Consider the following 27884-nt stretch of genomic DNA (forward strand, 5'->3'; position numbering starts at 1 on the left):
GTGTCACTTCTGGTTTGCTGTCTCTTCTTCCCATTTGAGTTTGAATATGCAATCTCCCCTTGCTCTAGCCACTGTATCTGTCTAGTGCCATGCTGGACTGGTATTATGGACTTCCATTTCTCTGGGACCATAGCCCAAATGAACTCTGGCTTCTATCAGCTGTGTGTACATGTATGCTGATATATATATACACATGTAACTCCTTGTGTGTGTGTGTTTACAAATATATAGTACTATGAGAAGAAAAACACATAACCTCATTCTCCTCCCTGAATCATTGTTTCAAGACCGTCTACTTGTGTACACTCTCAGTCTTTGCTAGCCACAGCGGCAACTTCACAGTGGTTCTGAGGAATCCTAGCTCTTGTACCAACACACCCACTGACCTCTTGGGAAAAGGGAGATACATTTTTCCCACACCTATTTAAACAAGAAGAGGCCTTACCTCTTAAATTGCGCAACACCTGACTTTCAGCTTGAGAGAACTGCAAAATGAAACTCAGTTATTTCAGACCTATGTGCAATGAAATTCTATTTAAGGGCATTTCATCATCCTACCATACACTTTTCTGAACATCGCAAACTAAAAGTTCTTTAGTTTAACCATGTTATCAAATAAATTTTTAATCTTTCTATAAAACTAAATATTGACTTGTTGTCTGAATGTTGTACTTTGAATTCCAGATCAACCTTAATGAGTTATGGAATTTATGGAATACTTTGAAGAAAGATTTGACAGAAAGATAGGATTCTTTGAAAACACTCAGAAGTTATTTTCCTTCCTGTTTTGGCCATTCATCTGAATATAACAAATTTGACAGTCAGCTTTGTTTCTTGCTGCTAACCCTACATTGCACAGGAACTACAACAAGAGTTGTAAAGTCAGCCACTTAAAAGTTGTGAGTTCCATTGTGTGAAAGGGTTTTGTACAATGGAATCATGGGGAGCAGATCATATGAGTCTCACCACTGAAACATTGCCATTAAAACTGTGATGTTACATAAAACGACTCAGAAATCTGACTTTACTGGCACCGGGTGTACTTCCATGCATGCCCCAAGCCCAGTCTGTTTGTGCAGAGATTTAGCTTACAGTGCAGAATCAGGGCTGGGATGCCCCCAGTTCTGTGAGACTTTGAAAAAGAAATTGCATAAAAAAGAAAGGAATAGCTTAATTGATGCTAGATATCCCCAAGGAATTATATATTTACTATGTTTTACATATATCTTACTACTTCATTTGATCGTCCCCAATCACTCCTTTTTACATGTGAACAGGAAAGACCTGTGGAACGTATTTCAAACTCATTTAGTAAAAGTAAAAAAAATAAAGACTCAACAGCAATCAGAGAAAAACCATTAGTGTAAATAAAAGGCTGTCTTAGCCTCTACAGTATAAACTAAGCGTTTTAAAACTTACCAAGTGAAAGGCTAGATTATTTTACTTTCTTTTCTAATACTTTGACAGTATACATTTATCACGGTGATAGTAACATTCAAATAAATCAGATTGGGAAGAGTGCCATAGTGTCAATCATGAAGTTTTTATAAAAGCTTTCTGAAATTGCATGGGGCAGAGGAAACATGATCTTGCTTCTGGGGTGGCAAACAGCCCACCACCGTTAGATAGCTGAAGCGCCATGCCCTGCATCCTGTTAAATGTAACTCAATCAGCTCCACGTCAGCAGAAGGGTTTTTATTTTCATCCTGACATGCCAGTCCGAAAGCATGCTAAAGCTTTCGCTTGTGTAAAGCTTCAACATGATTATTTCTATGAAATAATTAGTGACATCTGAACCCCTTTCTGATAGACTCCATTTAGAGAGAGGTGAAGCCGGTTTTCTTATTTACTGAATTTACATTTGAAACACTGTATTATTTAAAAGAAACAATGGGGTGGATTTGAAAAGTTCATGATTTTTTTATAAACTATCTTTGATCCTGTTACCAACTGCCAGTATTTTTAGAAGGCCTTGCTATTAACTGTTCTTAGGCATAAAAATGACAGTCTTATTCAGAAGACAACAAACATTGTGCTGCATTGTCCATGCATTTTGCTATTTTTAGGAATTATGATAATTAAAATATTAATAAAAAATTTAAAAGTTAACATTTATTATTATTCTATAACTCAAAATATCCATATCACTGATCCTATGACTTGAACTGACATTTTGTGATAAATGGGTAACATGATGGCAAACATTGTCTTATAATTCAGTCCCATGCATTGACACAGAACACTGAAGAAATGTAGAAGGGCTCCTGTTGAAGCTATTATAGCTCAAATTCCACCAGAATGAAAAATTAACTTATTTACCAGCCAATCAGGATTCCCTAGAGTTCCAAAAGCAGCGTGAAACAAAACATGGTGAACAGCTAAAACACTAAAGAGATCTATCAACCTGTGAGGGGTAATGACAGAAAGTATAAATAGTAGCAGGAGATAGCCCCTTAATAATTGTACAGGTGTTTCACCCATTGACCCTAACTTCTCTGTTTCCTAAAGTTAAGTATGGCACTTATCTGGGAAAATAATTTTCCATGAAACATAAATAACACTAGCTCACGGGACTTGTAACTCAGGTTATTAAGACCCACTCACACATTGAGGATTTAGTCAGTACTAGTAAGGGGTCTTCAAGTAGTTTAAGGCTTGACTTAGCAAAAGAGACACTGTTCTCTTCTATACTGTACAAGCTATGAAAGGTGGAGGATCTCATATTCACATCTGGTCACGTGAGTCACCAGCAATCTGTTAAGTGGTGAAATGTTATTCTTCATCGAACTGCAGCTGCTTGCCGTCGCAAGGCTAATTAACAAAGGCAACCTCATGTTTGCTGGTCATGCTTTCTGCATTCTTGTACCCTTCTGTACTCTTCACATTATAATTTATGCCATCTTATTCTTTACGGTCAAATACATTGTACATGATATGCAAATTCCTTTGCATTTAATACTCTAAACTACAACAAGCAAAGGACATATTTTAAGACTACTAAATTAATAGCAGCCAAGATCTTTCCTCATTTCAATAAACTCCCTGGTACTCACTCGATAATTCTTAACAATTGTTTTATAAAAGGCCATTTTAGAGCCATGCTTTTCTTTCCAATCTCTATATGAAACCCTTGCCCCGTGTTCAGCTCTGATACATGAGTGTCTGGCCACAGGATATGACTGCAGTCAGACTGTACCTTGTCGACAACAAACAGCTCTGTAGGGATGCTGGCTTCATTGTTGTACTTAGATTTGGTTGTGGGATAGTAAACCATGACAGAAAGCTTGATAAAGTAGAGTGGATCTGACACTTGAAGACTGAGTAGGTACATACCTGAGACTTAGGCAGGTCCCTGCTTCCTGGCAAATCACTGGCAAATCCCTACATAAGGAAACATGACCACGGGTCATGTAGCCCCAGAACAGAGTTCTCTGCGCTAATGAGGTACCCAGAGGCCCTGGGGGTGTAGCCAATAAGTTTCCCTTTCCAGACATTCCTCCCTGCAAAAGGTATTTAATCTTGGGTCCACCCTGTGAAGTTGGTATGGTATGTATCCATTCTCTGAAATGAACAGTCAGTAAACTGTTTAGAACCATGGACTGTCTCTTGCATCAAGATCCGCAATGAGGAGCCATGGAGAAGGCATTTGACTATCAAGCTGTAGCTTAATTCTCCAGTAGAAGGCTTCTCTGTGTTTCCAGCCACAGCTGCCCCACCAAACTCAAGACAATCACCACTGAGCTAAGTAACAGCTTTCTATTCCCAACCTCCGCCCCCCTCCCCCCACCCCCTACTCCTTCCTTCCCACTCCCCCCATCCGCCTCACTCCCCCCCCCCCTCCCCGCTAGACTCTTTCATCAGCCTCTGGGCCTCAGACTCCATTCTTGGCTCTTACAGGACTCTCAACAGTACCTAGATGTCCAAGAGTTTGAGGACCACCATGGCCCTGGCCTTGTCACAGGTTTGGGGATCCCCTAACACTTCATTTGTGACTTCTCTGTGCAGTACTTCAGCTGCGATTGGGGGCCCAGAGACCCCCAGGTTCAGCTTTGTCATATCTCGTATACTGTGCTTTCCCACTCCTGGAGAAGTGTCTCAGGGCTTCCCTGAAGTCCAACACCCACCTAAGAAATGGACTACCATGTTTAGTTTAGTCCATTCAGTTTTACATGTATTTCTCTACTTTTTTTTTTCACTAGGGATTGAAGTAGGTGTCATGACATCATTGAATTAACAGTGTCTAATGTAGAAGTCAATGAGATTTGACAAAAATAACAAGTTCTTTTAACTACCTCATTTAATTACTGACAAAGTTGACTGCATTCAGTATGTGGTTTGTAATGTTCTGAAGCATGATATACTGTAGAATGATTTTTTTTAGAATAAATATTTTTTATTGAATATTTTATTTACATTTCAGATGTGATCACCTTTCCCCATTCCCCCCACCACCCAGAAACCCCCCATCCCATCCCCCCTCCTCCTGCTTCTATGAGGATTTGCCCCTACCTACCTGCCCACTCCCACCTCCCCACCCTCAAATTCCCCCACACTCAGCATCCAACTTTCATGAGACCAAGGCCCTCCTCTCTCACCTATGCCCTACAAGGCCATCCTCCCCTACATTACAGCTGGAGCTATACTGTAGAATTTTTTTTTTAATGTTGTTAATTGGGCTGAGAGATGGCTTAGTGGTTAAGAGCCCCACCCCCAACACAGAAGCTTGCAAAGGACAAATCAGTTTTCTCCCAGAGTTTCACTAAGGCAGGTTGCATGCCCAGCAGTAGATTGTCAACACAAAATGGTATTTTGATGATTTTTTTTCATACTACTTTTTGAGACATTTTTTTCTTCTCAGCCCTTTGCTTGTATATTATGGTTTCTCATTGTGTGTGTGTTTCTGCGTGTGCCTGTCTGTGTGTGTATTTCTTGTGCTTTTGCTTTTTTGTTATTGTTTCTTTCTTGGTTTGGTTCCTATTCTGTTTGTTTTCTAAAAATCTAGATAAAGGAGGCTCAGAGTTGGATGGGTGAGCAGGTAGAGCAGATCTAAGAGGAACTGGGAAAACCTAGATCTGATTGGAATATATGATATGAAAAAACATGCTTCTTAAAAGGGAAAACATTCTCATCATTTAAATTCATAAGTACATAGGTAAACTAATATTTTCCTCATGCCAATGTGCAAGTTATGTTAGTTTACTAGCAAAGCTTTATTTGAGGTAACATAATTGAAAATTGTGTGAGAAGACAATTAGGTATTGTAGACATTTTGTGTCAAAGGAGGATTATAAAATTCAGTTAGAATTTTCTTTTTAGGTCTCTAAGTCTTTTAAGTCATGTACAAATATTATGCAAAACCATCAAGTAGATAATAACTGTTTCAGTTATTAAACAGCTATTAAAGTCCTCAGCCCCCACCCCACCTTTCCAGCCGGGGTCCGTCACTGAAGGCGATAGACAGCTATAGACTGGATGCTGTTTCTCTCTCTGATACAGCAGGGGAAGAAAATGAAGTCACCTCAATCAATTTTTCAATTTTTGTTTCCCAGGGTTTAATTTTATGGATACACATTAAAGAAAATTGGGAAATTGAATCTTTTTCACAAATCCTTGTGAATAAAAAAATTAATAAACAAGGCATTTTCTAATGTCTCCTATAAACTGGCAGCTATAGCCAAGGCAGTGACAGGAAGGTGGGTAATGACTGCCCCATAGCAAAAAAAAAAAAGAGAGGCCTGGCCTGGGCCAGGTTCGATGTTTTAAGTTGGAGGCAATGTGCCATAGGAAAAGAATAGGCCCAGCCTTCCCTTTTTACCGATTAAAATTTGGGGACGTCTGTGATCCTGAAAAGCTGACTGCATGCTAAGTTTTGAAATCACTGTCACAATTAACAGTTGGTTTCGCCTTTATAACAAACTCTCCTTCCTGTGAATGTTTGAATCCTCTTAGAAGTTTCTGTTCCCCGTCATTATGGATCTCAAACTACTGAAAAGCATTTTAATTCACCCTGTCTCTGCACCCTGTAGCAGCCAAGCATCAGAGGTGTAACATTCTGTGCCTGTGCCTAGGTTAACAGGGAAACTCTTTGCATCTCCTTTGCATGAGTCAAATGGAAAGTAATTCTTTGTGCAGTGTTGCCAGCTTCTACACTTTGTATATTTAGTGTAGATCTAGTTATTTATTTATTCAGTGAGCTTGAGTGTAATGTGCCTTTTGGAAGCAAAATGTGAATAACTTCATGTCCTGAAACCTGCCCCTGTCACTTAGATTCTGCAGATGCTGCCTCTTTTCCAGCTTACTGGTGAGCCTCTGCTAATCACTATTAACAATGGGATTTTTGTCTCACTTGAAAACGTTCTTGTTCCCTTTCCATTGAGGTGGAGACTGTCACTAAAACCCACCACCAACAGGTATTTGCAGTGTCTGGTAGATTAGGAAACTCATTTAGGAGATGATCTAACAAAGAAGCCAGGGTGGGGGTGGGGGTGGGGGTGGGGGTGGGGGTGGGGGTGGGGTTGTAACAAGCTCTAGCACAGATCAAAATGGTTAAAAGGTGTGCCATTTTAAAACATTTTTGAATGCTAATATATGGTAGAGTGATATGATAAAATAAAAGAGACCACGGTAGTGAAACAGCTTTTCTAAAATAATTTCATAAAACAGAACAAACAATCAAAACACCCTCCTAAGACTAGGTTTAGACATTTTGGGCAATTTAGACACAAACCATAACTTCAGCTTATTTTTCTAGCTACTTCTTACTTCCCCACTCTGACAGTCTAACTAAGCTAACAGAGGCCACCTGCTAGTTCCACTCAAGGAGAGAGATGGTCACCAGTACAAATTTTCCCTGTGGTTTTTGACAGCTTTAATTATCTGGGTTTTTCTTATGATATATAGCAACAGTATAGCTCTTTGGTCAGTTTCTCATCCCCTTCTGCATTGACTTAATATTTATTACTACAGTTAATTTGCAAAATGAGCAATTTCTCACTATGTTGCAAGTTCAATTCAGCCCTAAGACAGCCTTATTTTACCACATCTGTATTCCCAGGGCATTAGGGGGCAGGGAGGAGTTAATGCCTCTGTAGAGACTGAATTCCCTTTGCATTTTACCAATTCCTTCTCTCAGCTCATGCTTCCACAGCTACTGCTTATGCTAAAAGCATTCATAAGGGTCAGATTATGCAAAGTGTAACTTAATTTCTGAGACATCGCTTTTAACCTGCCAACCCTGGGTTCCCATCCCTGACTATAGTAATCCTTAAGTAATGAGCGGTTTTGAACAGAACATGCAATACATCAAATATTTAGTTTGGAAAGCATCTCAATTGATGGGATGTTTTCTGATCTCCTAAAGCATTTTTTTCACCTACATTAATTATCTTTAGGGAAAAAAGTTCAAATTCCCAGTTCCAGAAAAAAAAATTATTTATTAAAAATGAATTTCAACCTGAGAATGAGGAGGGTTGGCTTTAACTACAGCATTTGCTATAATGTCGATGATCATAAGATTCTCAGTGACTAATGAAGCAGTCTCTTGGAAAACAAAAAACAGGAAATAACAGATGCTATTTTTAAAAATATATATATATAACCCAATCAAAAACATCTTGATAAAAGAGGTAAAATTTGTTTTCATGTTTGGTTGTCTTTTCAGTCTTGTTAGAAAATCTGATTAATTAACTTTTTGAGAATTCCCTAGTTAAGTATTTTCTCTTAAGAACTTACTAATTTTTAGTAGTGATCACATTTGGAAGGAAAGGCTACAATCACAATGAAATGAGACTTGAAGTGTGCTTGTTCCATCAAGTCCATTCTAAGTAGATTTACACACTAAATCATTCATTGCAATGCATTCAAACCATGCTCAGCCTTTGCATTCTTTTATTTACAAATGCAACAAATGTCTTTACTCAGGAAAATGCAGGGTATTTATACCCTAGGAAAGTAAGTGGTGTGTGTGTGTGTGTCTGTGTGTGTGTGTGTTGTCTGAGTATTGTATACGTTTCTGTGTGTGTGTCGTGTGTGGTGTGTATGGGTGTGGTGTGTGTGTGAGAGAGAGAGAGAGACTGTGTGTAATTTGTGGAGGAAGGAGTTTGAGTGGGTGGTTGCACACAAGTTTATGGCAGTGCCTGGTGGAGACCAAAGCTGACATTTTTCTCTGTCCCCACCTTATTTTCTGAGTCAAGGATCCCTCCCTGAGTCTAGACCTCATTGACTGACCAGACTGTCTGGCCAGTGGGCTCCAGGGAGGCACCTCTTGCAACAGTTATAGATACATGCCTCCATGATGTGCTATCACTTAGGTGCTAAGGATTTGCACTCAAGTCCCATGCTTTCACAGAAAGTAATTTACCAAGTGAACAACCACTACCCCCAGCCTTACTTAAATTTAGTTGTAAATAATAGGCATTTGCCCTTTCAAGTTATTTCATAATTACAAAATATTAGTGGGCCCTTCAAAATAAAAACATTAATTTTACCTAAGGGGAAAAAATCTCCCCACAAAAGAAATATTTAAACAAGTAACTTCTGAAACTACCTGAGTCTTTATTGGAAAAAAATAAAATAAAAATTACCTAACTTGTTGTAAACTGTTTCTCTGGAAAATCAAGTACAATGCCCAGTAAATTCTTACTAACCTATCTCGGTATGAAATGGGGGTGAGGCTAAAAGCTACTGAGTTCTTTGTCAAAGTAAGCACAAGGACACCATCCTAGGAAGCCTGTGATCACTCACCAGAGGCAGTACTTACATTTGAAAACTTGAAAGGTTCCAAGGATCAGGAACTCAGTTGCTAATAGACTTCATTGTGGTTCAAGACACAGGCTGTGGAGGGGAGTGCAATTGAAAATAGAACGCTTTTGTGTGAAATAGAGTATTTTCCTATACTTGAATGGTCAGTGTTAAAAGATCAATATGCTACTTTCTGACTCTTACCTACAGTAGTAAATACAGAAAACTCCGGATTTTTGGTGGCACATGAGCAGTTTCAATCAAGCCATGCCTTGGGCCACAGGTTCTTTGAGTGAATGGTAACAGCTGGAGGGATGGTTCAGAATCCATATTGTTTGTCACCTTCAGCTAAGTCCTGTGTTTTCACACACTCTTGAGCAAGTACTCTCCTGCCTTGCTTCTACTTCAGCTAAGGGCTTAAACTTAATTCTCTCTCTGTCTCTGTCTCTCTGTCTCTCTCTTCTCTCTCTTTGTCTCTGTGTGTGTGTGTGTGTGTGTGTGCGTGCGCGTGCGCACGCAAAATTGTTATAAAGTTAGGAAACAGCTTTAGTTAATCTTGCTAAAGTCAGATGAGATAACAGCAGGTGTCTAAGCCCCAAAGGCCTTTATGTTGCCCAAAACTAATTGTATCAAAGTTATAAGAATAGAGGTGTTTGTAAATATGAACTGTGTATATAATTCCAGATATTAACATTAGTGTAAATTATTCATTTGTACAATTCAGTAATGTTCTCCTGTTTCATTGTTCAAATTTAAGATGAAATGTTCTTCCTATAGAATCAATCTGAGCTTTTACCATTGAAATTAACTATTATTTTTTGAAGAACATATGAAAAATTCTATGATTAGACTTTTAACAGGCAAAATAGATACATATTATTTCATCCTGTTCTGTGTTGACAGAAATAAACGTACCCCCCTGCTTTACACAAGAAACATGTTGGAGATCTCTTTGTACAGTTGAAAATAAAGTAAATAGAAAGGGGAAATGCTTCAAAGTAATAATGCTGGTGTTTAGCTGGGATAATTCACTATTGGAATTCTCTAGATAATCCCAAATGGGGCCAGAATTCCTTTGCAGGATGAGTGTCTATAAAGGCAGACAAACAAGCCTCTTGTCGTTTGCAGTTAATCCTTTCCCTAAAGCGTGAAAAGTGCTCACGATAACAAGGGTGGAAAGAGTAAAATCAACATGATTTTGGAGTTTATATTCTTAACAATACTAACTGATCAATAGGCTTTCAGGAACTGACAAATACAATAAGATCTGCTTGACAAATCAATTTAGTGTAGTAGGCTCTGTCTTCCCCTCCCCCTCCTCCCTTAAACCCTCCTCCTTCTAGATTCACACAGAGGTCAGGGGAAGAGTGCTGTTGGTATACAGACAGTAGGAAAGTTATCATGGCAATGCTTAGATAACTTTTATGAGTACTTTCAAAAAGTGTTTGTGTTTTTGAGACCTGTCTTTTCTGCCAAGAAACGTTCAGAACATCAAACAGGAATTCTCTTCCGGATTTCAAGTGTTTAGAGGTGCTGGTAAAAAACAGAGTACGGAGAAGATTACAGGAAATGTACAGGGTGTTCTCTTAGAGCTTTTATACAAGTCTTACCCAAATCCCATAATACCACTAGATGTCAGGGATCTTGAAAGAAACGTAAAAGAGAAAATTTAGACCCCACAAACAGCATGCCTACATGGCAGAGAATTAATGAGGTCCAACTCGGCTCCGAATACATGCCTGTACCCCACAGAGAACTGAGTCACCCCTCACCAGTTCATGAAGACACAAGAACACACTTTTCTTTTAATTCTGGTCCTTGACACTCAGCAGGGACTTTTGTGAACTTTGCCATCTTCCTCTGCCCTTGAAGCCAGCACGAGGGAAGTGGATCTAATTAATAAGAGGCGGTGCCTTTGCAGAGTCAGCCACTGCTTTCCAGAAGCTGCAAAACCTCCACCGGCACTTTTAAATTTGGAGTATCCTTTCGCGAATCCCCTGTTGTAATTTATAATTCTCAGTGGACCTATATTTGTCTTGAACTGATCGTTTATATGGGCTTTCCAAGGAATTTCTTCACTACACTTGTTGTAGAGCAGGAGAAGGGGGTGGCTAAACCCAAGGGGGGGGGGGTGCGTGGAGGCGGGAATAATCTCTAAAGGGGCTTTAAAACCTTCCGTGGTTAAAGTTACACTGATGCGAGGATACACACACACACACACACACACACACACACACACACACACACTGCACAAGTTCAGCGAGGCTGTGTAATGAGCATGGACTGTAAATTCTGTAGGTAGCCAAATTCAATTTTTAAAAAAAATCAAAATTGCTCCCCCAAAATGGCTATAAAACAACGCTTGCCTCAGGAGGTAAATTTATAGCCCCATGCCTCTCCCAGGCACGCCGGAGGGTTCTGCTCCCGGCTCTAATCTCAGCGAGATGTTTTTTGCATGTGTTGTGTGACAAGAGGGAAGGGGAGTGGGTTGAGCTCGCTCCTCTCCCATTGTCAGCGCGTCTAGTGAGTGTTGGGAAAACCTGTCCGCGGGATCCTGTGTCATCTCTCCCTGCTTGTGCACAGGAAAAGTCCGCGCTGCTCAGGGCTGCTCGCTCCCCCTCTCTCTCCTCTCTCTCTCTTTCTCTGTTTCCTTTTCATTCTGCTTCCTCGGAGCCGACTGAAGCAGGGAGAGGGAGCAGGATTAGAGTCAGCCACCGGCTATCAGCGGAGCAGAGATAAAAGGAACTGCTTCTTAAGCACCACTGCTGCAGCCCTTGTTAATTTTTTTTCTTCTTTCCACACAACAGTTGTGCCTCATTATCCCGTGCCTGGCTCGATTTTCTTTTCTTTTTCTTTCTTTTTTTCTTTTTCTTTTTTTTTTCTTTTTTTTTTTTTTTTTGAGGGTTTGAAGTTTTTGTGATTCCGTGACTGTTACAGAAGAAGAGACGTTAGTGTTGCCATGAGGTCTTGATTGTCTGCATTTATGAATGAAACTGACCTAAATCACCTGTTACCTCCAGTTTCCAGATTGTTTGAACTTCTCTGGCCGCACAATACAGGAAGGAAGGCTGCAGCAGCTCAGGGCCCTCCAGCGTCTGCAGCATGGGCTGGTTCACTGGGATTGCCTGTCTTTTCTGGGGTGTAATACTTACAGCCAGAGCAAACTATGCAAACGGAAAGAACAATGTGCCAAGACTGAAATTATCGTACAAAGGTAAAGCTTTCCTTTTATTTTATCTCGCTATCTTTGTAATCCCTCCTCCTTTCTTTGCTTGAACTCCCAACGCTAACCATCAAAGCTTTAGTTTAACCTGGGAAACCTGTGCCATTTATCGAAAATTTCCGTGGAAATTTAAACACTTTCCCTTAAACAACAAAAAAGCACGTCTTCTGTTTGATATGTGACAACTTAAATGCAAACAAAGAACATTTAATCACAGTGAGCTAGCTGTGTGCTTGCTCCGTGCATGCTGATCTGGGTACCTTCTAATCATTCTTATGTGCCGTTCATTCTTCTCACTTTACTTCTATTAAAATATTTTTAAATGACTACAAATGCAAAAGAATGCCATCTTTATAGAAATTCATGCCTCACCTATCATAACCATTACAACGAACAGTATCTCCTTAGTTGTAGGCACTAAATGGTTAATCGTCATCATGAATATTCAGTTTGCTCAAATCTGACACTCAGATGCTTAACATAAGCAGTAGATCATGGTTTGCCAAGAGAATATAAACTGGGGAGAACAGGCTAGTTTTTCCACACTGTGTTATGATGGCGAAAAGACTGTGTTTCCCTAATTGGTGTAAAACTAGCCTTTGAAATAAAATGTTATTTAATTCCATATGTAGTTAAGTGGCAATTCAAGGAATGATATTCTCTAGTGAAACAGCTAGTTAGTTACATGAACTTCTTTTTAAGTGTAAATTTATAAAAAAGAACCCTGTGAGGTCATATGATACTTTCTGTTACAGATTCCTCTGTGTGTGTGTGTGTGTGTGTGTGTGTGTGTGTGTGTGTTTTCAGATGACAATTTTAAAGAAAATATTTGCTCTATATTTGTTTGGATAAATCTCAAAGACTGATGTGTAAAGTAATGGTAACACAATTCCTAAAGTGTGTGTGTGTGTGTGTGTGTGTGTGTGTGTGTGTATACAAAACTTTTAGTGACAGAGGGTATTTCTCTAACTCAGATCTTATTAAATGGAGTTTAAGATTAAACCATTTTAACTCTTATAGTTTAACTCCCCAAGGTGCTGATTTCCTATGATTCTCAGATTTCTTGAATGGGGGTGGGACAGTGAGTAGCTTCCATCTCTGCTATATATTCAGCTAACAAGACTCATGAAGAGTATTGGCTAATTCTAGACACGCTTCCTTCTCATACATGACTGTTACAAAGAAAATGTATTTCTAATTTTCACATGATAGAGGACAACTTTCTCTGAATTCTTTAGTGTGAATAGGGATATCAATTAAGAAAGAGGCATAATTTTCACATTTTGCATGAGAAAATTAAACACCTATTAATGTGTGCATTTGGATTCAACTTAGGATAGAATATGTTGACTTGGAAAATTATTTTTAGTATAATATTTCATTGAGCATATAATTGCACATAGATTTAACACAAAATAAGCAGTTAGATTATTACATGAGTATTGAAATATCACATAGTGTACATTAACTATTTCATTAAGTCTCTACTGTATTTCTATATAACTTTATTGAAATTAGCTACATATTATGTAAAATAATCTACATTTTCATTGATCTTTGAATTGTATGATTGAGAAGATACCATAAAACTATATATAGATTGTCAGTTTATCTTATTCAAGCTTATACTTCTTGTAAGTTTAACATTCAACTTTGATTTTTAAAAATGTGATACCCAGGTTTGGGTCTCTAAGATATCAAATGGTTGCAGGCTACAATTTGGTGTTAGCAAATTTGAAATAATAAAGTATATTTTAAGAATCTAATAGTCTTAGAAAGAGTTTTCTAGTTGTTGAATAAACTGTAATATAAGATTAAAATTCACTACATTTTCCTATTTTGTGAAAATTTTATTTTCTTGGCAAATTATTGTCAGTCAGAGAGGAGGCACCTGTCATGCCTAGTCATTCAAATCATGTTGATAGTGTTGAATTGAAACTGCTCTTTTTTATGTACATATGTTTAAACTTGTCTGCTGATGAGGTCTGTATACATTATCAAGAGATAGATAGATAGATAGATAGATAGATAGATAGATAGATAGATAGATAGATAGATATGCAACACTGTCTCTGTCTTAACAGGTTTTTCCCTATGGCAGGGATTTTTGTGCTTTCCTTTAAATTTATATCTTCCGCAGAGCTCTGTAAGGATGCTATTGATAAATTAAGAGCTTGGCAGTTTGATAAAATAAATTGCAAAGTGAACAACAGCAAGGGATAAGAGGAAGAGTTCCCGCAGATTTCTTCAGTCATTTTATTGGTGTGTCTTTACCTTTGTGTCTCTTCACACACACTTGTTTTGCTAAAGCACATGCCTGATAATCACCTGTCAAGACTTTGTTTCTAACTGTGAGAGAGATTTTCTTTTTTAAATCTTCTTCTTTTTTTTTTTCTGACTTAATTAGACGTCAAACACACTTAAACTATCTACTGCATCACTCTTAAAAATATTGCCGCATGACTCATGAAGAGTTAAATCCCTGCCAACCTTAATTTCCCATGGTCACTTGTCTTCAACGATCCACCATTAACTCTGTCGTTGCTCAGGTTGCCAAGATGAATTTCCAGGCAATCACTGTGCTGGCTTTTTCCTTGTCATTCTGCCTGGGAGTAGATGAAAGAGATTTGATATGTTAAAGGGGAAAAAGAAGTAAAGGCACTCAGGCAGCTTCTGTAGGGGATGTGCTTACATATCTAATAAGGTACTTCTACTTTCTAGGAAAAGGGAGCTGAATAGATGTTGTCAGAACCATCTGGAGAAGTGATAATATTAGAAAAATGGGGTATGCTGGCTTCTCCTCTGAACCAGTCTGATTTAGAATCCTTGTGGGGGAAGGAAACGTGAGAACTCTGTAAATCTCAGCGTCACATAGAAATTATCCTCAAGAAACATTCACTGAGAGATGAGTCTGCCCTCCTTCAGTGTGTGGACTGTATCTGGCTAAATGTTCAAATCCCCCTCTTGTAAATGTGTACATAACTGTTTATTTAGTCTACAAAATTACTCAAATTTTTCCCCTCTTATGAAATACTAAGAAATCATATGATCTTTCATCTGAGATGTGTGGTACAATGAAATCTTCAGAAAAACCTGTATGATTCACAAAAAGAAGGAGGAAAAAGACTTGGAGGTTTTAAACAAGTAACAAATGTTCCATCACTCAATGTAATGGTTTTCTCCAGTACACGATGTGCCTCAGATTGGGAAGAAATCAAAGACACATGCAAGTCTCAGTATGATGGTGTCTGGTGAATCCAAAGGTTAAATCAATGATTTTAACCTTTCCTTCATGGGGGGCGGGGGGACTTAGTAAATAGCACTTAAGGGCAGACATTTCAAAGGATTTTTTGTTATTCCACTATTTTTTCCTCTTTCCAAGAATCAAGTTTTTTAATTATTGTGAAAATGAGATGGCCATTTAAATCAAGACAGCCAATTTTCACTAATTAAAATTTTATATAAAAATATCAAAATTGCTGTATCTTTATCTTCATATATTATGATTACTTTAAAATAAATTAGTATGATTGCCGGTTTACATAACTTTATTTCTTTCTGTGATGCAATTAAAAAACATTTAAGAAAGAAGTATTAATACCCCTGTGTGGCTACTTCCATAAACATGCCATTATCATAAATAAACATTTATAACTGATATTAATGTTTATTGTTGAATAAAAATTTATGTAATCAATAGAGTAAAATATTTTAATGATAAAACTATTTTAAGTCACATATTGCAATATATATATATATATATATATATATATATATATATATATATATGGAGAAAGAGAATGAGAGTACTCAAGCTGTGGGTCACAACCCCTTTGGCTGTCACATATCAGACATTCTACATAACAGATATTTACATTATAACTCATAACACTAGCAAAACTACTGTTATGAAGTAGTAATAAAACAATTTTAATGTTGGAGTTCATCACAGCATGAGGACCTGTATTAAAGGGTCACAGCTCGCAGCATTAGGAAAGTTGAGAACCACTCTATTAGACTCTGTGTTTATATGTATAGATAAGATTTGACTTTCTAGGTACTATTAAGATGTTTCAAGGATCTCTTAAATAGTCACACAATAACATGGCATAGGTTTTACATTAATAATCGCCTTACAAGTAAAATATATCTAGAAATGTGAGTTTATAATCTACAGAGGCATACACACATGCACAGAATTATGAAGTTATAAATTATATATTGTTTTAACAACTTTCTAAAATTGTCACTTCATGTCTCTAGGTTTCTGAGTTAATGATTCTTTTTGAAAGTACATTTTTATTTTCAAATTGTATTTGTTTTCAAATCATATATTGACTCAAAAGTTTTGAATTTAAGATGGTGAAAACTAGATTTTTGACAAATCTATTCAAGACATATCCTAACAAAAATCATGAAAGTTGGACATATAGTAAGACACAAATGTATCCTGTCATTCAACTCTGGTGATATCAAATGTAGGCTCCTGAAAATCCTCTATTTGTGGCCCTTCTATTAAATCTGTCAAGCAGGTTGACCTTTGAAGTGACAGTAAATATAATATAGACTTTAAGAAACAGAAAACCACTGAGACTGTGAAACTATTTCAAAGAACTCTGTAATGTGACAACTTTTAATAATTAAACCTGAAGTCTGAATGGTTTAGAATTGGGATTTCTGACTTCTTGTTTGAGGGCACTACAAGTATAAGCAATAGGAGGATATATTCTAGTGATTTAATGAACTAAACAGGCATAAGTCTATGGTGGCAATTTTTCTTTGATTTCCGATACTTGATTATCAGAATATACTTAACAGACAAAGTATCACAGTGCAGTTAGGGTCAATTATATTTAAAGCATACTTAAGTTTGCAGCTGAGGGCTCATTAAGGGATAACTTTAAATAGAAATAATGGAAATGATTATCTGTATCCCTATTGCCAAAAATCAAATTTAAACCATTGGGTGTGGACATCATTAATGTGAGTATAGAATTGTTTTATAGACTAAATTTTCTGACATATTTCTGGATATATATGTAAAAGTCCTATAACTTAAATAGGTGTTTGTGAGAAAATTTGTAGTTTAACTTCTTATCCAGATTCTTTTTTCATTTAAACATCCATGAATGACAGTTTTATAAGCCTAAATTCAAGATTTTCCTAAACAAAATTCCTACTTAGACTTGTGTAAATCTAAAGTTACCACTATGAAAATAAATTCTGAATTGCTCATCACCTAGCAACTTTAATTTACTAAGTCCTCATACTGTTTCTTGACAATGTATGCAGTAAGAAAATTACTATTATCACCCTTAATGAAAAATTCTATAATTATAAATTCCATAGCCAACAAGTTATATGTAAGCCTCCAAAACTATGTCAGCACTGTGCTGAGTTTATTGCTTAGGATAAAGCTCATTTTGGAAAGATCAACTAGTAGTTGTAACAAAAGTAAGAATAAGTGTGAATCTAGACTGCCTTTACCTCTTTCTGGCTTCTAGGGTACTACTTAATGGAATTACCATGATTTGCAATTCTATGCTCCCGCTAATAGGTGGCAGTAGCAATTTGTGACAGCTCTTCCATTAGTTTGAAAATAGGCAGGCTGCTAGAATAAATACACACAGAGTAACATTGTAAAGGCCAACCCTGGGAAAACTAACTCAAGAGTCATGGTGTGTATCACGAACTGAGGGAACATTGGTGAGGACAGAATTTTACTAAGGGTTTTGATGTGCTCTTCAGGGTGAACTTACTAGCACATTTCCCCACATACAAGTAAGTGGCTTTAAGTATGAAAGAGATAGTACATTTTAATTTAAATAAGAATTATAATAAAAATTTATCCATAAAATTATCCATAGTTAAACAACCTAAAAAGTGAAATAGTGATTACAGACAATTAGATTAGGGTATACCAGGTGTGTGTGTGAGTATGTGTGTGTGTTGTACAATTTACATATGCACATATTTACATGAATTATATAAAATGTGCTTATAAGAGAGAATAATCCTGCATGTAATATATTTTGGCCCATCACTTATTTAATTATGGGATAGCTAACTGAGAATATAAAATAGTATTTAGAAAACTCCATTGTAGTTTAAAGTAATTATTCCTTTGAGTTTTATTGTGTTTTAACGGTAATTATAATCAAGCATATGGAAGACTCTGTAAGTTCTATCTAACACAAATAACTTCGAATGTCTCCAGCTACTATCTCTTTCTATTGCCAAGACATAAACATCTGTATAAATAGGAAATTCACACACTATTCCCAAACAGTAACAAAGCTGGACTCTGTCAAACCCAGGATAAGAAAATATACAATTTATAGTTGAACTAGGGAAGGAAGATAAGCAAAAATAAAATTCTGTTGATAAATTTGAAGAATGATTTGCTCTTTCTATTTTCTACAATCTTAGTGTAAAACACAGAAAGACTACGAACTCAGTGATCTTTGTCATCCATTGAATGCGTCACTAAAACTGAAACTTTAGGTTTCCTTTCCTTAAATGTGGCATGGGAAACAGTGTTAACCAAACTCTATAGTGATAATGCAATCACAAATTTGTCTATAGATGAATTATAACATGACTGACTTGTGTATTCATAAGAAAATTAAGAACATCTATTGAACATATCAAATGAGTATTTAGTTTTTTTTAAGTACTTACATTAATCATCTTGTTTCTGCTACATTGTGATGTTTGCAAGGCTAGATATGATTTAGTTGGTGTTTTTATATGTTCTGTGGTTAGAACAGTCACTCTTTGTTGATTGATTTTTGTGCATTTTTGCTAGCCTTTGTTGTCTTATCTGAAGTGTACATTTTGATAAAATGTAATTCCTTTAGTATATACTAAAAATGTAAATTGGTAGTCAGTGAATTGAACAGTATGGTGGTGATAGTTAATTTTAATAGTTGAGTAGACACAACCTACTATCACCCAAAAAAGAGACTTTAAAAGTGATTGCCAATGGGCATATCTATGGAGGATTCTCTTAAATTAACTGATGTAGAAAGACACAGCTCACTGTGGGTAGCACCATTCCTTAGGCAAAGGATCCTTAGCTACATAATACAGAAGGTATTTAGCTGAGCAGAAACTAGCAAGAAAGCAAGTGAGCATTTATGCATTAATTTCTTTTGATTTTTGGCTGTGTCTGTTGTATGACTCACTTTTCCCACAATAATGGACTATAAGATGGAATTGTTAGAAGTTCCCTTCTCCCTTTAGTTGCTTTGTATTTTTTTCTTTCATTGTATTTTATCATATCAACAAAAACAAAACTAGGAAAATGACATTTTAGAGGAAGCAAGTGTTGAGCTAGCTTCTACAGTAAAGTTAACGACTGGAACCATTTGGTTCAGCAAACTTGTGTGAACAGAAGAGCCCCATAAACGGTAGCTCTGTGTACGTCAATCTTCTTCCAGGACCACACCAGAAAGTGTCTGGTCATTTTGTCATCTACAGCTCTGAGATAGAAAATACATAGCAAGACTATGTATGGAGACTCTAGTGACTGAACTGAAGAATTCTCTCATCCATTTTGCACAAATATCCTGATTTTCCTTATTCTGTTGAGGTATATACAGGAGAGAAAGAGAAATGAAAGAAGGGAAGGAGGGAAGAAAAAAGGGAGAAAGAGGGAGAAGGGAGAAATCTCACACCAAATAGTGACTAAAGTAAAGAAACATGTCCTATCGTTACCTAATGGAGTTCAGGGTTTGTCAACAAATCATTTCTCTAACTAAGGATGGAGTGTAATCATAGAGCAGTTCATGAGATTTATTTTAATCATCCGCATGGAGAAGCAACCTGGCTTTGCTCTCTGACAGTTTGTTAAATGCACCATCTCAGAGCCTCCCTTGCTCCCTCTTCTGTGCTTATCTAGAGCAATGGTTTCTCACTAACTCTGCTGCTACAGAATACCACCCCTCCTCTCCATCAATCACCCTTGCTCTTGAGCACCTACATTTTTGGGCAGTGAATGTGATAGGAAGGAGCCACAAGAATCTTTTCTAAAGTATGAACCTACACAGTGCACCTTAAATTCTTTGTTTAACTTTTGAATCTCAAATAATTGAGAAGACAGGAATTCCTTAGACTGTTTAAGAGTTCCACAGTTTGACAATTGTAATCTAAGTTCATTTATAAAGTTTGATGGATGATTCTTTATAAGGTGACAACCAAGTAGAAATATCAGGAAGGGACAGTAACATAGGTCCAAAAGTACATTTATGTACAAGTCGTAGCAATTAAGCATCAAATAGTCTGGTAAAGATAAAATAAAATTATTTCGACTTGAGGTTAAATCCAAATTATAGGAATGCCATTGCCTACTCAAAATGTGTATCATCAGTTTTAAAGGTTTTATTTTTTTAAACTTCAAGTCTTGAGTTTAAGCAAACGTTTCTGTGTTTTTAGCGTCATGTATGAGTCATCTTAAATACATTTTCCTCATCTCTGTAGGCTTCTTATTTACAGAAATCAGTTGTTCAGATCTCTTACTCTCTATGTGATAGATGCACATTCAGAGCCACATAGCCTAGCTGGCATATTTTTGCATGAATGGATTATTTTTGGATAAAACAAAATTTAGAATGGCTTTCTAAAGAAGATGGCATTACATTTATTGAAGTATCTATCAGTCTTCTGAAACATAGTATAAGGAAAATCAGTCTTGAGTGACCAGGAAGGCAAAAATGAAGAATAGAGTGATTGCCACCATTCAAAGCCTTCTTTACATTTTGGTGTTTTGTTTTTTTTTTAATTTTAAAGTTTCATTACTATGTGATTTATAACTTACATATGTTATACAGTAAGCTGCAACATAGCAGGGTAGGCATTCTATGAAATTAATATATAGATACCAAGATTGGCTTAAAAATGAAATTAATATGGCCAAATGGCATACATTATAAGTACATTCTACAGCATGGTTTATATATGTTTTCTTAAAATACATTCCAAATACATAAGTGAGGTTTCCTTTTAACCAAAGGCCTGGGGACTTGAATTTAGGTATCAACTGTAAGAGTTTCTGCTGCTATAGTTCCTTGAGACTACCAACTACACTGATCTCAAATGCTGGTTTCATCTTCTCTTCTAATTTCTCTTGCTTTACACTATTATTTTGCCAGAGGGTTGTAAAGAGCATTGTCTACTTTCTTTTAAGAGGAGGCCACTTATGATATCACTGGATGTGTATTACGTCAGTTGTGGGTCTTTCCTTCCATTGAGTCCACCCAGCATCTTTGCTTCAGAACATAACCCTTATTGTCCAGGCTCCATAGTGATGCACTGTAGCAGGATTTTCTCTGTGCAATTAATTTAAATATTAATACAACAAGAAGCCTGTGATTGGACAGGGAAAGGGGAGGTGGAGCTAAGAGTTGGAGTGACAGAGAGCAACACAGGAAAGGAGAAGAAGGTAAATGGAGGACAAACAGGACGATTCAGATTCCGTGTGGCTTTAAATAGCCATAGATAGCTATAATACAATATCGGGATAGAATAAATGGGATAACTTGTCTAATCTAGGTGGGCAGTTCATATCGTTATCAATTGGCTCTGAAATTATCACGTGGGCATCTTATGAATTGAAAATTTATTGATATATAAATCCGACTGATTAATTATAAGCTTCAAGAGTTTTGATTTACTGGGTTGGGGGGGGGGGTGTTTGTGACAGCAGACTACAGGAGGTGGATGGCTGAGAAGGAACGAGCAGCTCTAAGACAAGTGAACTGGAGTTGGGAAGACCATGATCCTTCACTGCATTGGGGCTAGCCGTGGAGGCAATGAGATGGAGACCGCTGGGGCAGAGAGTAGCAGGGCATAGTGCAGGAACCTGCCGCTCATTTTAGTATTTCCCGCAATAATGCACAAAACATTTTTATTTTCAGGATCTTCAACCCTAATGTTCAAGATGTAACTAGAACTCAGTTTCCCTCGATAATTTAAGTGTGAATTGTAGATCCCAGGACACAAAAATCGAAATCACCCTGTATTCTCTATGAAACACAAAACTACAACCTATCTGCCAGGACTATTCAAATAAATCTCATTCAATGAAGGTTATCCTTTGCAAAATAAAATTCTTTTAATTATGTCTGAGGTGAGTAGAAAAATTTCCAGACCTAGAAAATAATAGAATAATCTTAATAACCCTTTCTGGTTCCTTTTGGCAATACATTAAAGTTGTTTTTTGTTTGTTTGTTTGTTTTTTGTTTTTTTGACAAACTAATCTTTAGAAGAGAAAAAAGAAAAGAAAAATAAGTTCTCTAAAACCATAACCTAAATGCTAATTTTTAACTAACTTGTCCAGTTATACATGGGGACCCCTGTATATGCCCAGTCCCAAAGTCCTTTAAGATATTTCTTCTCTTCCTAGTTAATACAAGTCCTTGTCATCATTTGACCCATTAGAACAATGAAAACCCTTAATTGCAATCTGTCTTTTTGTCCTTTTTGGCTACAGTTCTTTCTGACATTCGAAATCTCACCACACTTTGATTGTATTAAAAATCTCCATTGATTGAAGCCCCAAACATATAGTGATTTGTTGCAGTGACAAAGAGGCACTGTAGGAGGTTCCATGGTTGTGCATGTCTGAATAAAGATGAGGATGAGAAAGAGAGGATGAACATTCAACACATTAGGTTATATGGAAATTTATTTCAATAAATTATCAATTATAAGTATTTGAGGACACAGAGGGTTACCAGGATGTTAAGGCTTTCAAATTCTGTAACTGGGGGCTGAAGAGATGGCTCAGTACTTAAGCAAAGTGATCCCCTCTGTGTACTTCAACCTTCCTTCTCATTTATACTTAGAGAGCACTTCTATATGACAACAGTATGTGGCAAAATTATTTAAGAATTATTCCTTTTGCTCCTATGGATCACGTAGTCAATCACAGTCAGTGTTGGTTTGGCGCACTATTATTTAATCTTAAGTTAATTAATAATTATGTTTTTGTCTTTGCTGTTTTGATGCCAATTTGAAAAAAAAATGTCTACTGTACTTTGGTTTCTCTGTTCACAGCCACATAGATATCAGAACATTAATTGTGGAATAATCAACTTAGTTATTTTAAGGTGATTCCAAAAAGGAGTTTGGTAATGCTAAAATAATCTATTCTTTTAAGATAGACCTTAGTGTGTGTGTGTGTGTGTGTGTGTGTGTGTGTGTGTGTGTTTATTGGCTCTGGCCTTTAGATATCTAGAGGTCACTAGTGCTGGGATTGAAGGTATACCCTAGCATTTTGGGTATCAGTCTATAATTAAGTCATACACATGTGAAATGAATTTGGATCACAGTTTCCTATATCAATGGCCTATCAATTCCATCCCACTAGATGCTTTAAGCACTTGAATGTTCATCATGGATGGAGATAGGGCTTCATTTGTTCCAATGTAGCAAACTTTATCATCTTTTCAGATTACCAAAACAACATTTTGCATTCATAAATACAATTTCCAAGCATCCTTAATGTTAGTTATTTCTTTCCCAGTCCTTCCTCCCCTGGCTTTCACACCCTTGTCACCACTTAATGGGTCCTTTCCATTACATTTCCTTTGCTCTTCTCCCCATTTAAGATCCTTCTTGCCTCTCTCTAACCCATAGTCATCCATGTCCAAAGCTGCTCTATTTTCAATAATTATAACATAGAAACAATCTTAATGTTTATAACTGTTAAATAAATAATGATAATGCAGTAGCTGTATACAAGGGTGTTTTATTTAGCTGCAAGTAAAATGAAATTTATAGGCAAGTGGATGGAGCTAGGAATATATGGAGTGAAGTTTTCCAGATCCAGGACAACAAACATTTTATGTTTTAGTCAGATCTTAGTGATGGAGCATTAGATTCATGTATTTAATTTAGAGTATATAGAATCCTATAAATAAAAAGATAGTACTTTAAGTAAACAATCGAAAATATCAGCTAAGTCTAACATTAGATTATTCAGTCCTCTGTCTACCTTTGATAAGGCAACTGGTCTACCTTTGATAAGGCAATTGTCTTGAGTGTAGGCCTCCATTGGCACACTTACATGCAATCTGGGTAGTATCATGTTGTGCAGAGCCAATAATGGGGGTGGAAAGGGACTTGCCTAACAATCCTTGTGGCTGTGAGTGGTTATGGCCAGGTTGAATAAGGAAGCACCTGCCTTTTCGGGAAACAGTTGCCCACAAATGTTGGCTATAGATTACATGCTTAATTCACATTTTCAACATTAAAGAGTCAGTCATTTACTATTCAGTAAAAAGCACCAGGAAATGGCTAGTTTTATTTGCGTATCCTCTAGAACAGTGTAATGATTGCTTTCAATATTATTTCATTATGACTTGTTCCATGAAGGCACAACCTTCTGCTAGCTTAAGGAATATCGGATCCTCATAGGAATAAACACAATATTTCTTTTTGTATGCCTCCCCCCAGTCTGAACGAAGCATTGTAGATCCAAAGGCTGAGTCTTTGCTACCAATTCTGTGAACCACCTGTGACTGCAAATAACCCATTTGCAGGAAAGAGGATATTCAGTCACTCGAGAAAATAAACTTACAGTCTGAAGCTGGTAAATAGGATGAAGAACATGTTGAGAGTAACTTAAAGGGGCTTTTGTCTACCAGAAGACACTGGGAAAGCAGACTGAGAAATCCAGACATCGTTAGAAAGGGAGGTGACACTAACCACCATTGGCTTTTAAAGGATTTTTCAGCAGGACAGAACTCCTTTTGAAAACCCTTTATGCACTAGCATGAATAAATTTCTGAGATACTCTAGACAAAGATGAATTTTATTTCATTGTGGCTTTAGCTGTATTACAATGCTCATAAACTATTTTACTTTATGCCAGACATGTGGAAGTAATCAGCGTATGTAAATGATATGTGAAGGTGAGGTTCAGCTTTAGAGTAAGAAGTTGGACTGTCTGTGGCTATAAATTTTAACCACATCACAAAGACCAACTTTCCTTTTAACCGTAACTTAGATGTAAAAATAATCAGTGAAAAATTCATAAAACTAGTATTGTTTTCTTAGTAAAGTCCTATAAATGTAAACTGTTTTAAAACATACTAGGGAAGGACTATTTTGTTGTTTAATAGCTGCTAATGAAAGGAATTGAAGTTAGAGATAATTACATCACTCTACCTCGGACAAACCATTTTCACTAAAGCTTGTGCTTTATACTGACTACAATTATCTTTTGTTAAAATAAGTGATGATCTACTTTCTTCCTTTACATTGTATAAACTGTTTTCTGGGTAATATGTACTCCTGGTGCATATGTATATCTATCTAAATAGATTTAACATTTTGAAAAATCATGCATTCATGCCCTGAAACAAATCTTCTTGAAAAGGAAATAGATTCAATGAAAAAATAATCATCTCCTTTCCATAAGATCATAACCATGCAACCAACGTTTATCCTGAATATGATGGTGTTCTGGTTCTTTGAAAATGCTTTTTATCAGGCACTGTATTTAATGCTAGGTATTATCATAGCACAAATACAAAGCAATGTAACATATAAGCATAATAACACACATACATGCCAATGAGTTACACACACAGAGAGAGAGAGAGAGAGAGAGAGAGAGAGAGAGAGAGAGAGAGAGAGAGAGAGGCCAAAGAAATATTATAGTAGGAGGGAAAAAAAAAACAGTAAAATAAAGTAGTGGCAAACATTTACATACTAGCTTACCATCTGTTTTATTTTTCTTCTTTTTGTGGTTGTTTAAGTTTGTTGTTTTATTCTGTTTCAATTTTGACAGATAAGTACTTTGTCCACTAAGCTGTGTCTCCAGGTTTCTTGCTATTTTATATAAAGATCCATTATAGAGTTATTCTTTGTAATTATAAATTCATGTCTATTATCTCCAGATTTGCTTATTAACCAAAAAACAAAATCAAGAAGTGAAGTAGTATTTACCAATGTTTGCAAGAGGAAGAAATCTATCTATCTATCTATCTATCTATCTATCTATCTATCTAATCTATCCATATATATTATATATATATACTATATATAGATAGATAGATTTTATATATATATATATATATATATATATATATATATATATATGATGTAACATATACATATAATTTTAAAAATTAGAATTAATTCCATAGTGTCTTAGACAAATTCCAGTTGAGATTTTGGAGCTTATTTTCTACAGTGATGAAGAAAAAAGTAAGGTGAGAAAATGATCATGAAAAATGTTGGCAGACAGAAAAGTAATGGCTAAATATACTGCATATACATGTTGCAGTAAAGACAATAACGTTCAGCTGCTCTGTGTGTGTGTGTGTGTGTGTGTGTGTGTGTGTACTTCCAGTTGTTGCTGTTTTCTTAAGAGTTCTGATATGCCACTTACTCTCTTCATGCTTCTTTTTATGTGCTCTTGGTTCTTCTTATTTTTTTTTTGTATCCAGGAAGTTTTTTTTTAAAGATTTAAATCTATCTCTAAATCTATTTCAAAGGAATGAATATTTGCTAAGTATGGCTGTACATTACTCATGGCAATAAATAGTGAGCCTTGAAAAACACATGGGATTAATGCCTGATCTCAGGAACCTTGCAACATGGTACTGAAGAAAACAGGCTTCACCATAATAAAGCAAATTGGCCTGCCACTCAAATACAAAGAACATGTGATTAAGTTCAGAGGTGACAATGAGTTCTTAATTATGCTACGGTGTGCAATTGAGCATAAAGAAAAAGGGTTTAACAGGGAATGAAAATTAACCTGAATGCAAGGCTATCCATTTTGCAGGGTTGAATGCAGAAGGGCTTTCCAGTAGAACCATACTGTGTATAGTCATGAGGCAATTAATATCCACAGACTACCTGACAAGCAGAAAATGAATTGTATATAACATGCAGAGGAGTAGCAGACTACAAGGTGATGTAACCAGTTTAGGAAATCTGGCTGTAGCTCCTTAGAATCTTTGTTCATTTCCCTGAAGTGTACTGGGGTTATTTGTAGTGTTGTGCAGTTATAAACTAGTGCATATATGTAAGGCATCTGCTCTGCCCAACTTAGCTGACTTTTCAGAAGATAGGTAGCATTGCAAAACACAGTATATCGGTTAAATGTGCAGAGTGATGTGTCCCAAGTAGGTACTATGAGAATTCAGAATACTTAGATATCACAGATGGAAGAAAGGTCAACAGTGTGTTTATGTAAGATGATAACACAGAACCTTTTATCAGCTGTGGAAGGGGAAAGGTAAGATAAAAATTAATTTAGGAGAAGAAAGTAGCACAAGTAAGAAGGTGAGAAAATGACAAAGGTCTTTCATGGTACATTTGGGTTTTTTTTTTTGTTACTTAGACATGTTGAACTACTCCAGACCAGATTGGTTTAGAAACTGACTGGACAACCCACCTTGGGCAAGTAATTTTTCTGAGCCCATGCTTGTAACAAAAGATATACTCAATCACTTCACTTTTTTCACATTTAGTTTTCACTGAAAATAACTAAATATGCCAAAAATATTGTCATAAGACATAGTTAATCAACATATTTTAGTTACAAAACACAAACTAAGGAACTATCATCTCATTCAAATCAGTAGAGCATGGTAGTTAACTACGATGCTGCTGCCAGTAAACACAGAGTTCAACTCAGACCTGAACATCATTTGCAGGACATGGATAAGGATAAAGCTACAGTTGATCAGTTAAATATTAAACACAACTAGAAAAGTATAAGAGTGCTTTGAAATATAAGCAATCAGGTCAAATGATAAAAGTGCCAATGACTTTATAAGGATAATGAAAAGATGAAGAAGGTATTAGTTAAGAGCAGAGGATGGAAAGAAAAGTGTAAAAAACAATACATAAAGTATTCAGAGTGGTGTAAGCAACGCGGTAAATAAAACTATATTTGATT

The 27884-nt window shown here is 36.4% G+C and overlaps 1 protein-coding gene across 4 annotated transcripts in view; it reads left to right on the forward strand.

The window, feature by feature from the left end:
- Sema3a (semaphorin 3A) overlaps window positions 1-27884 on the forward strand; it is a 447300-nt gene that overhangs the window by 230923 nt on the left and 188493 nt on the right. For 3 of the 4 annotated variants that reach the window (XR_013103905.1, XM_076913127.1, XM_034519468.2), the window contains one exon: window positions 11760-11953. Coding sequence is in view for 3 of the 4 variants with exons in the window: in XM_076913127.1 (XP_076769242.1) it covers window positions 11842-11953 (112 nt within the window). In the remaining variant the exon portion in view is untranslated. Of the gene's footprint in view, window positions 1-10896; window positions 11034-11759; window positions 11954-27884 lie in introns of those variants that run through there. The other variant, XM_076913128.1, reaches the window with a different exon arrangement.

Source organism: Arvicanthis niloticus, chromosome 15, assembly GCF_011762505.2.
Source record: "Arvicanthis niloticus isolate mArvNil1 chromosome 15, mArvNil1.pat.X, whole genome shotgun sequence".
NCBI classification, from domain to species: Eukaryota; Metazoa; Chordata; class Mammalia; order Rodentia; family Muridae; genus Arvicanthis; species Arvicanthis niloticus.